This window comes from Hemicordylus capensis, chromosome 5 (assembly GCF_027244095.1).
Source record: "Hemicordylus capensis ecotype Gifberg chromosome 5, rHemCap1.1.pri, whole genome shotgun sequence".
NCBI classification, from domain to species: Eukaryota; Metazoa; Chordata; class Lepidosauria; order Squamata; family Cordylidae; genus Hemicordylus; species Hemicordylus capensis.
Window position 1 is genome coordinate 237266404 of NC_069661.1, and position 16705 is coordinate 237283108.

General features: G+C 44.7%; 1 protein-coding gene across 7 annotated transcripts in view; it reads right to left on the reverse strand.

Annotated features, from left to right (window-relative positions):
- CACNA2D4 (calcium voltage-gated channel auxiliary subunit alpha2delta 4) overlaps positions 1-16705 on the reverse strand; it is a 301745-nt gene that overhangs the window by 26342 nt on the left and 258698 nt on the right. For all 7 annotated transcript variants that reach the window (XM_053255008.1, XM_053255007.1, XM_053255006.1 and 4 more), the window contains 2 exons: positions 6518-6588; positions 3160-3235 (listed from right to left, as the gene is read on the reverse strand). In XM_053255008.1, the coding sequence (XP_053110983.1) occupies positions 3160-3235; positions 6518-6588 (147 nt within the window). The remainder of the gene's footprint in view (positions 1-3159; positions 3236-6517; positions 6589-16705) is intronic.

A 16705-nucleotide genomic window follows, 5' to 3' on the forward strand; every position in this document is an offset into this window, starting at 1 on the left:
TCTCAGTCCCTGTCTTTTGCCTTCTGCTCCTTTTTAATGCCTGATCTCCTCCATCTCTTCTCAGTGTCGTATTTATTTATAAAATGTATGAGTCGATTTTCCAAGTTATGTAACTGCTCAAAACAACTTACAAAAAGTACCTTATTAAAATTATTTAGAAATGCAAATACAGCAGGGTAAGATGAATAAAATGATTAATGATAAAGTTTGCTTTATCAACGCCCCCATCTTTGACAAAAAAAGTACAAAAGCAACATATTCTGCATTTTTAAAAAAACACTATTCTATTGTTCAAGCAGAATAAATTAGGTCTGTGTCAGATTTGCATAATGTTATTACAATAGTTCAATCTGAATGTTTTGGTTGTTAGAATTTGAATTTTTGCTAGGACAGGTTCTGGCCAAATCATTTGCAGTTATATGAGAAGGCAAGATCTGAGGAGCAAAGAGTGAGCCTGTTAAGAGGATGGGTGAGATGAGGCTGTAGCAAAAGTGTGAAGGGGCCATTTGCTGCTCTGCCATAGAAGTAGATCTGCCTTGCAAACTTTATAAAATGTAAGCCTTGTCACATGATCAGTTCTGGCCTATTAGAGTTTATGGAATTCTTGTTTATCTAATGCAAGGGTTCTCAGCCTTGGGTCCCCAGATGTTGTTGAACTACAACACTCATGGGGATGATGGGAGTTGTAGTTCAACATCTGGAGACCCAAGGTTAAGCACCTCTGTCTTAGGGAACAGGAAGTATGAGAGAAGAAACAATCTGCTTCCAAAGGTGTACAGTACACATCCAGCCCTGGCAAACCTTTCCCTCTTTAGTTAATGCAACTTTATGTAATCCAGTTCAAGTCACTCTGTATCAGTCAGATAAAACTAATCAGTTAATCCAACTCTAACAAGCAAATCCTATTCTGACCAATTAAAGAAACTCCAGCTTTAAACCTTCTTGGTGTTATAGTAATTTTTGAACTCACTAGTATAGCAATTTAATGTTTTGCTGCAATTCCACAGAGGCAAAATTGGCTTCAGAATAGTCCAATGCAGGTTTAATTTGGAGCAGTGCTGACCCAAAACTACCACTCCCATGTTTGCTACCCCAAGGGGCTGCCATATGCATTTTTCCAGAATCCACCAGGAATACATCACAACATTGCATCATTCCCCAGTGCGCTGTGGGAAGAGCAGAAGCATTCAAGCACTGCTAGAATCACCACTGTCCATAGAGGTTTTTTGTAAAAGATAGCAAGGTGAGCCACCTTCAACAGCTGATATTTTTCTATCGTTTGAATATCCCCCAAATTTGCCTAACTTTGCCCTACTCCTGAACCTCCCAGCACCCCAAACTTCACTGAAAAACACACACACACACACACACACACACACACACACACACACACACACACACACACATTCAATTAATTTTCAAGTCAGTGCTAGTTTCATTTTGTGTGCTAGCTAAAGATTCAGCAAGAATATTATCAAGATGTGGGATGGGTAATATGAAGATGAAATGTTCACTCCTTTTCCCCCTAGAACGAACCTTCCCCTGCATCTTCTACCCCCCCCCCCCGCCCCAATTCATATAGATGTGCTGCTGTCTGTCCCAGAGAAACAGCAGGAAACTGGTCCCAGTCTTGAAATGCTGAGCTAATTTTATCTGAACTAAAGTGCCTCTGTTTGCATTACACCTGGCACTCTTCTGCTTGGTCTGTTGATTCCAGCTAGGCATCTGTTTGAAGGGGGTGGGGGGTGGAATTCTTTTCTTTGTGAAAAGAAAGGTGGAGATGGCTAATTGGGTGCAGGCTTGGCTGAATTCTCACCATGCAAGTGCCAGGTTTTTCTGAGCAAATGGAGAGCAGGTGAAGGGATAGAAAGTGACACAGGAAATCTAGCATCCTCCATATTGTCCTAGCTCTTTCACAAAAGCCTGAATGCCCCTTCTCCCAGATTTCTACATGCTGAACTTTGTGTTTAAAACACAAACAAAAGGTTTAGTTTTCATCTTTGTCAGTTGGGGGGTGGCACACATTTGAGGCCCTTACCAAAAGGTATTTGAGGAGAAAAGGAGAAATTTCCCATCTTGTTGCTAACCGCTAGTATCCCTCTAGGTCTGGGGATGGTCAATTGATAGCATCAAACCTGTAACATGATTTCGTACAGCCCCTAAAACTATCTTATTGTATATGCTGATATTCTGCTTTTCATTATAAACAAAGAAGCTTACAGAATATTAAAACAATTGTAAAAACAACAGATGACATACTGTGAAAGGATACATCAGTCCAATAGTATTGTGTGCAAGCAGATGTTATTGTGTGCAGATGTTACCCGAGAGTAAACCCATTAATTTCAATTAACTTACTCTTGTGCAGCATCATTTGTGCAACTTGCCTGCATGCAATCTTACTCGGCTAATGTACCCTTGCGCAATATTTCAGCCAATAAAATCTATATAAAAGCGGCAACCAATCAGGCAAAAAGCAGTAGCAAGCAGAACAGTCAAAGCAGAAGTCAAATTCCAGTGGAGTTAAATGCTTTCTGAAATAAGAAAGTCTTGACCATTTGTCTAAAGATGAAGATACTTTACCAATGTCTTGCCAGGCTTAGAGTACCAATGTGCCTTGGCTTCCTCTCCTGCCCTTGTATAGTCCTCTGCGAACAAATGGAAGTGATGTGACTCAGAGCAGAGGGGAGAAGAGGAAGAAGGTATTCCACTCACTGCAAGTGGCAAAAACCGCATTTCTGCCCCCATGTGGTTCTCTCTTGTACTCTGTACCTGGCCCTGCTGGCACAGCCAGGGATGGTCTGGCCCTTGAACATCATGGCTTAGGAAGTGGATCACTGCTTTGTGGATATATTAAGTGGCTGACATGATGCACAGTGCTACAGAGCTGCAATGTTGTGCCCTGGGGCTGCTAAGAATCTTTCCCCATTGTCGTGAAAATGAGGGAACCTGTGGAAATGCTGTCTCTGCAATCACTGCTTCAAAACAGTGTCGGGGCTGCCTTTGAAGTCTGCAGCAGCCCCAGGGCACAGCATTATGGCACCATAACACTGTGCATCATGTCAGCCAGTGTTTCTCTGAGTTGTCTACAAATGCATCCAGGTCAGAGATATTTTCAGAACTGCATCCAGCACTGCCAAGTGATATGAAGATACTTACACTGAGAAGAGGACGAGCGCCGCTGTGGTGATGGTGGGGCATTTTACACATGGCTTGGTAATCGAACATTTTCACTCTAAGAAAAGAGACAAATAGGGATCATGTGTAAAAAATATGAAGTTGCTTTATATTGGGGACAAAATAGGTGACAGAGATATATACAAATGCATCCCTACTCCCTTTATAAAGAGCAGCCACGGGGATTGGGGTGGAATCCCTCTCCCCACGTGTGCAAGGCAAATAGCTAATCGGGGTGTAGTTATAACTGAGTGGATGGGTTCAAAGAACCCGGCCCCCCAGCTCCTGAGGGCCCCTCAGCTCCACCCTATCTTCTTCATTATCTCCCTCACTCTGAGGGGCTGCTGGAGAGAGGGGTGAACACGGGGCCCCTCTCCCCTATCTATGGCCCTGTGAGGGATGATGTTCCATCAGGAAAATGGCACAGAAGAAAAAGTCTACATTCCATCTCCCTGCAGTCCTGGTTTGACTCTCCCTGCCATCCTCATGGCTGCTATTTGCAGATGTTTGCACTTGTCTCCATCATCTCATCTAGGTTGATGCTGGGAGGCCTTCAGTCCACCTGGCTCAATATTGTCTCATCTAAATGGTAGTAGCTCTCCATGCTGTCAAGTCTTTCTCAGTCCTGCTGCCTGAGATCTGCTCATCTAGAGATGCCAGAGACTGAATCCGGGAGTTGCTGCACGCAAAGCATACGCTCTGTCATTGAGTTACGGTTCCTTTCTCAACACAGGTGCAGACACATCAATTTGTCCTGCACAGATTCTAGCCTGGACCTGTCTTCACATTCATAATTTCCATATATCCTTGTCCTAATAATTTAATCCAATTTGTGCTTAGTGTTGCTCTTTCACAGCAAGATCTAATCCCACATGGTGTTTGATTGACTATGTTCTATTTGAGGAGGAGATTCCTTACTGACTTCACAGTATGCCCCTGCAATATGAAGGCTCTATATGCAACTTACTTGAGCAACCCCAGAATCTATTTTTAATCAATCTGAAGCCATGAAAGCTGCTTCTGTCAGCTAGAAACATCTTAGTAACTTTTCTCAGAAAACTCAACAACCTGTATTTGTTTTCTCTGGCCAACTCCCAACTGCATGGATGGGCCGTTCCAGCCACAACTGGCCAGACTCCTGGGATCTTTAGAACATAACAACAGCCCTGCTGGACCAGGCCCAAGGAAGCCCATCTATGTCCAGCATCCTGTTTCACACAGTGGCCCATCAGATGCTCCTGGAAGCCTACAGGCAGGAATTGAGGGCAAGACCTTCCTCCTCCTGTTACTTCCCTGCAACTGGTACTCAGAGGCATCCTGCCTCTGAGGCTGGAGATGGCCCATAGCCCTCCGACTAGTAGCCGATGATAGACCTCTCCTCCATGAAGTTATCCAAGCCCCTCTTAAAGCCATCCAGATTGTTGGCTGTCACCACATCTTGTGGCAGAGAATTCCACAAGTTGATTATGTGTGAAAAAGTACTTCCATTTATTGGTCCTAAATTTATTCGCAATCAATTTCATGGGATGACCCCTGGTTCTAGTAATATGTGAGAGGGAGAAAAAAATTATCTCTATCCACTTTCTCCACACCATGCATGATTTTATAGACCCCTATCATATCACCCTTCAGTTGTCTTTTTTCTAAACTAAAAAGCCCAAGGTGTTGTAAGGTAAAGTGTGCCATCAAGTCGATTTTGACTCCTGGCGCCCACAGAGCCCTGTGGTTTTCTTTGGTAGAATACACGAGGGGTTTACCATTGCCTCCTTCCATGCAGTATGAGGTGATACCTTTCAGCATCTTCTTATATTGCTGCTGTCCGATATAGGTGTTTCCCATAGTCTGGGAAACATACCAGTGGGGATTCAAACCTGCAACCTTCTGCTTGTTAGTCAAGCATTTCCCCGCTGCAGGTGTTGTAGTCTTGCCTTGTAAGGAAGGTGCTCCAGGCCCCTGATCATCTTGGTTGCCCTCTACTGCACCTTTTCCTGTTCTACAATGTCCTCCTTTAGATGTGGTGACCAGAAGTGTACGCAGTACTCCAGGTTTGTGAGGCAAGATTTACTTTTGCAGAAGCCATGCTAGTGCTCCCCCAGCAGGGCCTGTTCTTCCATGTGCTTTACAATTTTATCCTTGAGGATACTTTCCATCAATTTGCCTGGAACGCATGTTAAGCTAACCAGCCTGTAATTTCCCGGATCACCCCTGGATCCCTTTTTGAAAACTGGTGTTACATTTGCTACTTTCCAGTCCTTCGGTACAGAGCCTGATTGTAGGGATAATTTATTGATTGTAGGGATAATTTATATATTTTTGCAAGGAGGTCAGCAATTTCACATTTGAGTTCTTTAAGGACTCTTGAATGGATGCCATCTGGCCCTGGCGATTTGTTAGTTTTTAATTTTTCCAGATAGTTAAGATGATCTCCTGTCACTTCTATCTGACTCAGTTCTTTAGCCTCCATACCCCAAAAGCCTGGTTCAGGAACAGATATATGCTCAGTATCCTCTGCCAATAAGTCGGACGCAAAGAACTCATTTAGCTTCTCTGCAACCTCCATATCCTCCTTAATAATCCCTTTCACTCTCTCATTGTCTAACGGTCCAATCTTTAATGCTACTTTTAATGCTGACTCAGGGCCCCTTTTTTTATTACATCAGCTGCCTGGGAATTGCTTGGCTGTGGCTTCTTCTTATGCTGCTGTTAACGTGTTTGAAAGCCTAGAACCATGTGGGCAGGCCCTGATCAGGTGGGAAAGGCCTGTGCAGTTGGCCCTGCCCATGTGGTTCTTGGCTCCCGAGTGTCAGTGGTATGCTATGAAGAGGCCCGAGTCCGGCACATGAATGGCACAGAAGCCACCGCAGAAAGGTGGTTCCCATGTCTCTGTGGCAAGGTAGGGCCCTCTCTTCAACAGTCTCCACATTGCACAGAGATGCATCTTTCACCATTTTCTTGCCATCTCTCTACATGTCTATTCAGAGTGTGAGTAATAACATAACACTGAGTATTTGCTCTCATGGTGTGTGAACTGGATGTAGTCAGCAGCAGTTCCTGGGACTGTGGCAATACTTTCCCCAGCTGCCGCAAAGAGTCTCTTCTGGTTCTGTTCATGGTCATGTTGTTCATACACTGCCTTTGTCCATGTAAGAACCTACCTGGGGACAGCTGCAGGGGAAAAATATATATATGCATACCAGCCCTAAGAACTGAGATGACTTTCCTTATTCTGCTGTTTGTTGGCAGACTGTATCAAGTGTAACTGTAATAATGCTCGCTCGCTGGGACAGAACATTTTGCTTCCACAGGTTTCCTTTCTGAAAGAGGAGATGCTGCCACTTACTGTCTGAACATTCCCATGTTCAGGAGCTGGGTCATAACAGAGCCATCCACTTCCCCAAAAAACTTTCCAATCTGCAAGCACAGGGAGACACAAAGATAAAAGAGCAAAAGCTGTTAGTGATAAGCTTCCTCAGCTTAAAAATAAAATAAAATAACTGCAGCTAATCCATTCCTATTACATGCGGAAGTACTTACTTATTACCACAATTATAAAACAAACCCTTGAAGCAAGTGATGCTCTTCTTTGTCCTCAGGCTGTTTTTACAGACCAGGAGAACATAATGGGTAGGCAAATGAAGTCCACATCTTACCTCACCCAAAGGATCACTGGGTGGCCTTAGACAAAGCATAATTTCTCAGCCCGATATTTGCATTAGGATACAACAATACCAGAGGCGTAACGGGGGGAAACGGTGCCCAGGGCAAGCTCTGCCCCTGAAATTGCACCCCCCGCCCCCCCACATACCTGCGCCCCCCCACATACCTGCGCCCCCCTGGGCTGGCCGGAGTGAGCACAGCGGTGGCAGATCGCGTGGCAGTGGCGGGCGGCGGCGGGAGTGAGTGCGGTGGTGGCGGGAGTGAGTGCGGCGGTGGCGGGCGGATCGCCGAGTGCAGCAGAGCGACGCCGAGGCCTGCCGTCTGGCCCGGCGTCGCTTCCCAACTGCGAGGCGCGCCTGCGCAGTTCATTCTATGCGCGCCTGTGCAGTTGGGAAGCGACGCCGGGCCAGACGGCAGGCCTCGGCGTCGCTCTGCTGCACTCGGCGATGGTGCCCCCCCCATGTGACTCACCAGAGTGGCACCCAGGGCACGTGCTCTGCCTGCCCCCCCTATCGTTACGCCCCTGAACAATACTGACCTACAATATAGGATGATAGCATATATTGGGAAGGCTTACCGAGAGAATGTAGACAAATCATTCTGAATACCTGAAATGTGCTATAGGACCATCATCAAGAATGATGAGGGAGGGAATAATTGCGTTCCTAGATACTCTGCTCAAATCTCCTCATATTCTTTATTCTTTGAAATTCTTTGGTGAATCTCCAAAGATGGGAGAGGCTTCCTGCTGAGTTTTTGTACATTTTTTAGTTCCCTGTGATGTTGTTGTTGGGGCAAAGGGGGTGGGAAATCACACCAGCTGCCGTTCTGAACCATCTCCTTCTTCCTTATTACATCTTTACTTTCAAACAGGAATACTATGGCTGGGTAAACACATGCGGAACCCAAAATCCCCCCAGCCTGAGATGTGGAGGGAACTTGAAGTCAGTGCTACAGACAATCTCATATCTTGGTTTGCTGGAAGTTACAGAGATACAACCCTGGCTGGGCCTCCCAGTGAGGCCCTGGATGCTATCCCAGCCTGCCTTGCACCATCTCTCATCAGGAGCCATTGGTCCTGATGGCAAAGTGGGTGGGCTCGCCTGGAACTAAGTAGAGGTTCTTCATGAAGAGCATGGGTTCAGATATAATGCATATCAAGTTCTCAGTGGGAAGAGAACTTGGTTTGGCAAGCCAACTTCAAATCTTGGTTACACATCTAGATTTGAAGCCCTGAGTGAACCTCAGGTTCCTGCCTTGGCATGGGTGCAGACACTCATAGACAAGTCAGTTACCAACTTTGCAAGTAGGTTCTGCATTATATGTGAACTCAACCCCCTGTTATTACATTTGAGTAATAACATTCAGAGCTCATTGCATGCAAAATCAACAGTATTTGCACATGAAAGCAGCATCATAATCATGGCATTTGTTAAAAAATATATATTGCAGAGTCATTGTGCATGCTGAAATGTATTTACAGCCAAAATAAAAACTGTTAAACAAATCTATCACTGGAGGTGGGGGCCACACTCCTCCAAAAATTTGTTCGACGTCATATTATTCCCCCAAACATGAGAGTTATTCTCTTTAAGTTCATTGATCATTGGCTGAGGTCCACAATAATTGCTTTAGTACTGTGCCCAAGTCATTAAACTCAGATTTTCTGGGTCCTGAAAAAGAGAACATCTCAGTGTCCCCAGACATTCATCAGCCTTTTTCAAAAAGAGGAGGTTGAAAATAGGGAAGTAATACAGCTTGGAGTTCATCTCATTGCCTTAGATCCAAATGACATGTGACATTAAGTCACATAATTAGCTCTAGCATGCCTTCTTCATTTTGGTGTAAATAGTGGTGTGTGTGTGTGTGTGTGCGCGCGCACATGGGCACATGCATATATAATCGGAACATCCTGCTGGGGTCCCAATTTAGATCATCCCCCTACCACTGTGCATGCTATTTACCTAAGAAAAACAAAATCTCCTCTTGACTCCAATGAAAGATTTTTTTCTACTGGCTGACACACTGTGTGGTGTTACATTATGTGCACTTTGCAACATAACTTTCACACAGTTGAACTACACACAAAAATCGCTCAGCCACAGTTGCACAATTGCCAGCCATTATTTCCAATCACCAGGAATTGAGCAAATGATTTTACACAATTTTTCTAACATAGTGCAATAGCACTCTTGCACAACTGCACGGACATTATGTCACAAGGTGCATGTGATGCTGCACAGTCTGTCAGCCACAGTAAATAGCATGCATGGTGGGTGTTATCTGGATCAGAGTCAGGGGTAGGATTAATGTCCTTCTACCCCCACCATGATCCCAATCCAGACCCCCCTGTGTGCTATTTAATATATCAGGGGGGGGGCGCCCTAGGGCTAATGGCATGACTAACAATGTGTGCAGTTTGTCCCCAAGCAGACGACTCTAATACAATTGGTTTGTGATCTAGGCTACAAGCATATTGGTCCAGTCAATAGCTCTTTGGTTACAAAAACAGGGCCATTCTTCATATCCTATGGTTGCCTTGAACTTCCAAACTTTCTGCAATGAAACTGCAACTTGGTATGGCCTTCATTCAAACCCAGGACACCACTGGCAAAATCATCACTTGACAGGAGCAAAGGAAAAAGGTAGTGTAAATAGAATCCAGCAGGGGAGAAAAGAACTGGGTGAATCAGAACACTAAAGATGAGTCAGTTATTATGGAAGAATAAAGCTAATTGTTGGTACTGTATAAGTTAGTGCATTCAAATATATGTATTCCACCCACCTCCAATGAAACAAACAAACTTAACCTGAGTGTTTAAACAAACAACTGACCTAAGTAGAAAAAGGAGGTCAGAGAGACCTAAGGAAATACCCCTTGCACAGCTTTGCCTAAAGCAGATGCCCTTCCCCACCAGTAATGGAAACAGGAGTGTGTTAAAACCTACAAAGAGTATTAGGGGAGCCACTGAAAAACCTCTTGGAAAAGCAGAAGTTACTTTAAAATGAAACACAGTGAAGCTTTTCTCACGATTGGTGAGAAGAGCTTCTTCCAGGTCTCCCTGCAGATGATCAAAAGGCAGCCCTGGGCAGCTGGATCGGCAGCACGACTGCTAGCTCCATCACGGAGCCAGCGGGGGCTGCGGTGATTGAGGGCCATGCAGCCCCCGGAAGTTCCAGGATGCCCCGCGCAAGTGCATGGGTCATCCTGGAAAGACCCCCGAGCCCGGGAGGCTGCAAGCAGCCTCCCAGCTGGGGGTCTACTCGTGTTGCCGCATGCCATGGCAACACACGAGCAAAAAGGTTAGGTTAACAGAGTGCTTGCTCTGTTAACCTCATTGAAGGGGAGAGGGAATTAGGCAGGCTAGCTGCCTTGGGAGCACCGGGCTCGCCTGTGAGCCCGGTGGTTCCCACGATCCCTGGAAAGTGGGCTAAGCCTGCTTTCCAGGGATCATGGGAATAGCTTCAGAGAGTCATTCTTATAACCATCTTCCCTCCAAGGCAAGTGCATGCACACAGGTGGTGGCAAACCAACCCACACAGGGACTGTGGTAGAAGTTGCTTTGTTGTAATAATTCTAATTTATTCCTAGTACTGCCACACACTAGAATTCCCCTAACTGCTGTTGTTGCCGCATTGTAGATTTAAGTTGTTTCTTTCCATCTTGTCCCATGACTGTGGTATGCTTTCTCCTGTTTGTTCCATCTCCTTGCCTGTCTGTCAACCCTTCCTTCTTATTTAAAGTGGTTTGGATGGAGGATTGGTCTGAATTAAAGATGGTTTCTCATGTTGTTACAGAGATTAATACTCCTGCTGGGAAAACTGCATACAGTTTGATGTGAGAACAGGTGGAGACCAGGGCCTCCCCCCCACTCCTCGACACCTGAATCTGATAGCCAAGGGGGTACCAGGAGTGAAACAGACATGGGCTGAATTCAGATGGAACATAAAACTGGAGTTAAACAGGGCAGAGGTTGGAACTTAATTACGTTTGAATTCATGAAACTGTGGTTTTAAGCCAAAATCAACCTGTGGTTTGCCTCGCCAGACTCCAATTTGAATCTTTGGTTTGCACAAATATTTGCCACCAAGACCTCCAGTTTGGCCGCTGAAACGTTACGTCTGATTCCTGACACCACCCTAACCACAGTTTCGTGCAGATTTTCAAACCGCAATAGAGACGGTGGCGCAGACCTGCCTGGGAATACAGGCACTCCATGGCTGCAGCGCTTCTCACTAGCCACTTCTCAGAGCAGCAGTGCCACCGCTCCTGTCACCCATCCAGCTATGGAGGTGCCCGGCAACAGGGACACTGCCACGTCCCATCCCAAGCTTGTCAGCCTGCCAAGCAGCACAGTCACACACGTGGCATTCCTTCATCCTACTCTGTCCCTAGCTCCCCGCACTTTGCAAGCAGGAGAGAAAGGGGGTGGGACGATAGGGCGAGCACTCCCCGAGAATGAAGCAACAATGATGTACGTTCACAAGCACAAACACTCCAGGTGGCAACATAAGAAGGTTGCCCCATCACAGCACCAGAAGTGAAACAAATGGTGGGGGGGGGAGGGTTACTCAGGGTGGGGTTTAAAAGGCAGCTCCAACCAGGGATTCTTGAGCAACCAAGTTCTATTTTTTTTCCACAGAAAGGTTGGGGAAGGGGAGACCAGCCCCTTCCCATTAGGGTTTGTGGTCCCTAGGTTACTCATGAACAGGACCTGGCAACAGGATCAGCATTGCTTCAGTGAAAAGAGTGATTCCTCATGTGCAATGAGGATGGATGCAGGCCCAAAGCAGACCACGCTCACTCAAGAAAGTGCCAGGCCTTGGGGACACCCCCTCACAACTCATGAGATGAAGTGACAGAGGGGAAGGGAGGGGAGGGGAAAGGTGTAGTGTTCTCTCTCATTTTTTTCATCTGTGTGCGGAATGAGTTTTGTTCTGGGTGGCAGTCAAGGCAGTGTGAAAGCATGTGTGCATTCAGAGTGCGAGCTTCTTGATTCCACCTGAATGGGATAGAAAATTAACTGAGTGGACATAAAAAACTTGTGAGCACACATGCATTCACATGCCTTAGAGGGAACACTGGAAGGGAGAGAATCGCCGAGCAAAATCTCTAATACTGTGTGATGACCAAACAACCCCTTCTCTCACAGACCACTCTGTTATGAGAGTGTCAGGCCACTGGGTCTCCATATTGTGCCAGGTTGCTGTATGGAGGGAAACCGTGGGGATGGGTACCCCGGCAACTGCTCTCCCTACCTTGGCGACTCCTGCCAAATAGCTGTCAAAGCTTGCCCCCTGCCAGTCCATCTGCCCATGTGGGCATGTGTACCCTTGCTTGTGCCCCGAAATGGCAACTCCGCTCTCCTGGGGTCCCTGGAGATCGGGGCTCTCCTCTCCCACAATTCCCCACATCAGCAGATAAAATATGGCACAACGCCGGAATGGACCTGGGAATTTTAAATGGGTGTAAAGATCCCACACACCAGCAGATCTACATATGGCACAATGCTGGGCCAGACCTGGGAATTCTGAATGGGTTTAAAGATTTGCCCATGCACCTGGTGTTTCCCCCATCCCTGCATGCAGCCAGGCTCTGATACATAGAGCATCTAAATCTCCTTTGGGTATGTGCGAGGCCTCACAGGGAAGGGGTGCCCCCGTTGCAGCACTTCTAAAAGACTGTTCTATCTTTTATTATTATTTCTTGTTTACACAGTCAGACAGGTGTTATTGACTGGTTTGTTCCATCCAGACACCGAGTCCTTCCCAAGGACTGGGATGGCTGAATTCCATCATCAATACTGTTGGTTATTATAGATATCGTCGCAAAATATAGGCTCTTCCGAGTAAAGTTGCTTTTTGTAATTGGCTGATGGTGATTTCTGTGGCCCCTATGGTGTTGAGGTGCTCTTCAAGGTCTTTTGGAACTGCACCCAGGGCACCAATTACCACAGGGATTATTTTGGTCTTTTTCTGCCACAGCCTTTCAATTTCAATTTGTAGATCTTTGTATTTTGTTGTTTTTTCTATTTCTTTTTCTTCTATTCTGCTATCCCCTGGTATTGCTATGTCGATTATTTTGACTTGTTTTTCTTTCTTCTCGACTACAGTTATATCTGGTGTATTGTGTGGCAGATGTTTGTCTGTTTGTAGTCGGAAATCCCATATTTTTGCATCTTCATTTTCGACAACTTTTTCAATTTTATAGTCCCACCAATGTTTGGCTACAGGTAGCTTGTATTTTTTGCAGATGTTCCAGTGTATCATCCCTGCTACTTTGTCATGCCTTTGTTTGTAGTCAGTCTGTGCAATCTTTTTACAACAGCTGATTAGGTGGTCCACTGTTTCATCTGCTTCTTTACAAAGGTGGCACTTGCTGTTTGTTGTGGATTGTGGATTTTTCTACTTTTGCTCTTATTGCATTTGTTCTTAGTGCCTGTTCTTGTGCAGCCAGTATTAAACCCTCTGTTTCTTTCTTCAAGTTGCCATTCTTAAGCCGTTGCCAGGTCTTGGTGATGTCTGATTTTCCACTTATATTGTGCAAATATTGACCATGCAGGGGCTTATTTTTCCATTTTTCTGCTCGGTTCTTGACTTGTTCTTTCTTGTAGGCCTGCTTTGTTCCATTCGTGTTGAATAGTTTCTCATTATTGACAATTTTAAGTGAATCTACTGTCCTTTATATATTCTGCAAGGCCTCTTTTCTCCTCTATTGTTTGATGGACTTGCAGCATTCCTCTTCCACCTGAGCTGCGAGGGAGGTATAACTTATCTACATCACTGCGGGGGTGCGGAGCATGATTGATGGTCATGATTTTCCTGGTCTTACGATCTAGCGTCTCTAGCTCTGCCTGGGTCCAGTCTATTATTCCTGCAGTGTATCTGATAACAGGTATAGCCCAGGTGTTTATGGCTTGTATGGTGTTCCCGCCATTGAGTTTGGACTTGAGGATTTTTCGAACTCTCCTGATGTATTCACTTCCAATTTTTCTTTTAACTTCAGAGTGTGCAATGTCATCAGCCTGGAGAATGCCCAAGTATTTGTAATGTTCTTTCTCTTCCAGGTTCTTGATCTTGCTTCCATTGGGCAGTTCTATTCCTTCTGTTTTTGTTATATTTTCTCTGTTCATTATTAATGCAGCACACTTGTCTAGTCCAAACTCCATTGCTATATCGCTACTGAATATACGGACAGTGTTTAGCAGTGATTCGATTTCTGATAGGGACTTTCCATACAACTTCAGATCGTCCATGTACAGCAGATGGTTGATTCGACTTGATGTTTTAGATGTTTGGTATCCGAGGCCTGTTTTGTTTAGTATTTGTGAAAGTGGAGTCATGGCGATTAAAAACAACAGAGGGGATAGTGAGTCCCCTTGGAAAATGCCTCTTCTAATGCTAACCTGTCCAAGTGTCTCACCATTGATTGTTAACTGTGTACTCCACATGCTCATTGCTCTTTTTATAAATATCTGAATGTTTTTGCTGACGCCAGTTGTTTCTAAACATTTTATTATCCATGAGTGAGGCAATGAGTCAAAGGCTTTCTTGTAGTCAATCCATGCAACACTTAGATTTGTTTTTCTTCTCTTGCAATTTTCTAAAACCATTTTGTCAATCAGCAGCTGGTCTTTTGTGCCTCTGGTGTTTGGACAATTTCCTTTCTGTTCAACTGGAAGCAGTTTGTTAGTTAATAAGTGTTGCATCACTTCATCTGCTATTACTCCAGTTAATAATTTGAACATGGTTGGCAGGCAGATTATCGGTCTATAATTACTTGGAACTGCACCTTTTGCTGGGTCTTTCATGATGAGATGAGTTTTCCCAGTTGTTAGCCATTGTTCAATATCACCTCCTTGCAAAATGTGATTGAACTGTTTTGATAGTTGTTTATGAAGGCTTGTTAGGTGTTTAAGCCAAAAGCCATGCAGTTCATCGTCGCCTGGCGCAGTCCAATTTTTAATTTTCTTTGCTGATCTTATATCCGAGCTCTTGTGTTGTTATTGTTGCTGCACTGTACATTAGTTGGTTTGTTTCTTGTAAATTATTGGTTGTTATTTCTGCAAGTGCAGCATTGACATCTTTTAATGCCTGAGCAAGTTTTCTTTTGGCAACTGTTTTTAGAGCTGGAAGTCGAACCCTGGTGCTTGTTTGGTTCATGTGCTCAGTTATTTTTTGCTTTAGTTCTTCTTGCTTTTCTGTTAAATGGCATTCGGGTTTTTGAGGTGAATTATATTTATTACTATTATTATTATTATTATTATTATTATTATTATTATTATTATTAATTCCATTTCTATACCGCCCTTCCAAAAATGGCCCAGGGCGGTTTACACAGAGAAATAATATATAAATAAGATGGCTCCCTGTCCCCAAAGGTCTCACATTCTAAAAAAACCCATAAGATAGACACCAGCAACAGTCACTGGAGGTACTGTGCTGAGGGTGGATAGGGCCAGTTACTCTTCCCCTGCTAAGTAAAGAGAATCACCACGGTAAAAGGTGCCTCTTTGCCCAGTTAGCAGGGTTCCTGGAGGGCAGGACAAGTCAGAAAAAGACAAAAAAACAGAAGAAATAAAGTGCCATACCATGCTCCATAGGTCCATCTCTGCTGGGGGTGGGGCAAGTTAATTTTTTAAAAAACCTTTAAAAACCACCTCCGCATGGCGGCAGCAAATATTTATATACTGCTTTTCAACAAAAAGTTTCCAAAGCAGCTTACATAGATATACAAAAATAAAATGGCTCCCTGTCCTCAAAGGGTTCCCAATCTAAAAAAAGAAACATAAGACAGACACCAGCAACAGTCCCTGGAGGGGTGCTGAGCTGTGGATGGATACGACCAGTTGCCTCTTTGCCCAGTTAGCAGGCTGTGCAGAGAGCACTGAAATGGGCCAAAAATGGCCTGACCTGCATGGAAGGAGCTCTTGCCACCACCTCTGCCTCCAACTGCCCTGCCTCAGTTTCCCCTCACCACCGCCAGCAGCACCCTCCACCGGTCGCCCCCTGTCTCCGGCACCATCTCCACTACACAGCGGTGGTTTAAAAAAGTTTTTAAAAAGATTTAACTTGCCCCGACCCCCACCCCACCCCACCCAAAATTTGCTGCCTCTCAAAATTTGCCACTGTAGGCAAGTACCTATCTTGCCTATGCACTAGTTAATCCACCAGTGCTCAGGCAGCAGATTATTGAGGTCCCAGCAGAACAGCAAGGTGCAAACAGCTGCTGCTATAAAAGCAGCATTTTGGGACTAATCTGAAGCCCTGCAAATAATCAAAGAACCCCTCTCATGCCTTAGGCTTAAGAAAAACCCACCAGGTTTTTCTGAAGCAGGGGAAGATGATATTGACCAGAATATGACACAACTACACATCTTCAGTCATCTGAAACTAAAAATGAAGAAGGCAAGTCCAACATTGTCACTGACTTCCAACATTCTGGTTTAGAGGAAAGTGATGTCCCTGAACAAAGTTATGAATTGGATACTCCCAGTACAAACTATACTGTGAATAAAATAAGTTTTTATTTAAAAAAATTGCAACTTGTGGATTAGGCCTAATAGGGATACCACATTAAAAAATATACGCTGGTACTCTTCTTCTTGGGTTGTGTGGAAATGAGTGTGTAGGAGGTATGTTTCTCAAACTGCATGCACTCTGTCCTCCATGTGTTCCTTAAATCACATAGCAAAAAAGATGGAGGAACCCCCCTCTTGTGACTGACAGTAAATTTCATGTTATTTAATTATATTTAAGTTTGGTTTTGCAGGAAAGGTTTATATGAGTGAGCTGCAGACAAAAAACAGGTATGGTGCAGCCGCTATAAAGAAGTGTTCCACAAAAACATTCACTTTACAGCAAAACCGTT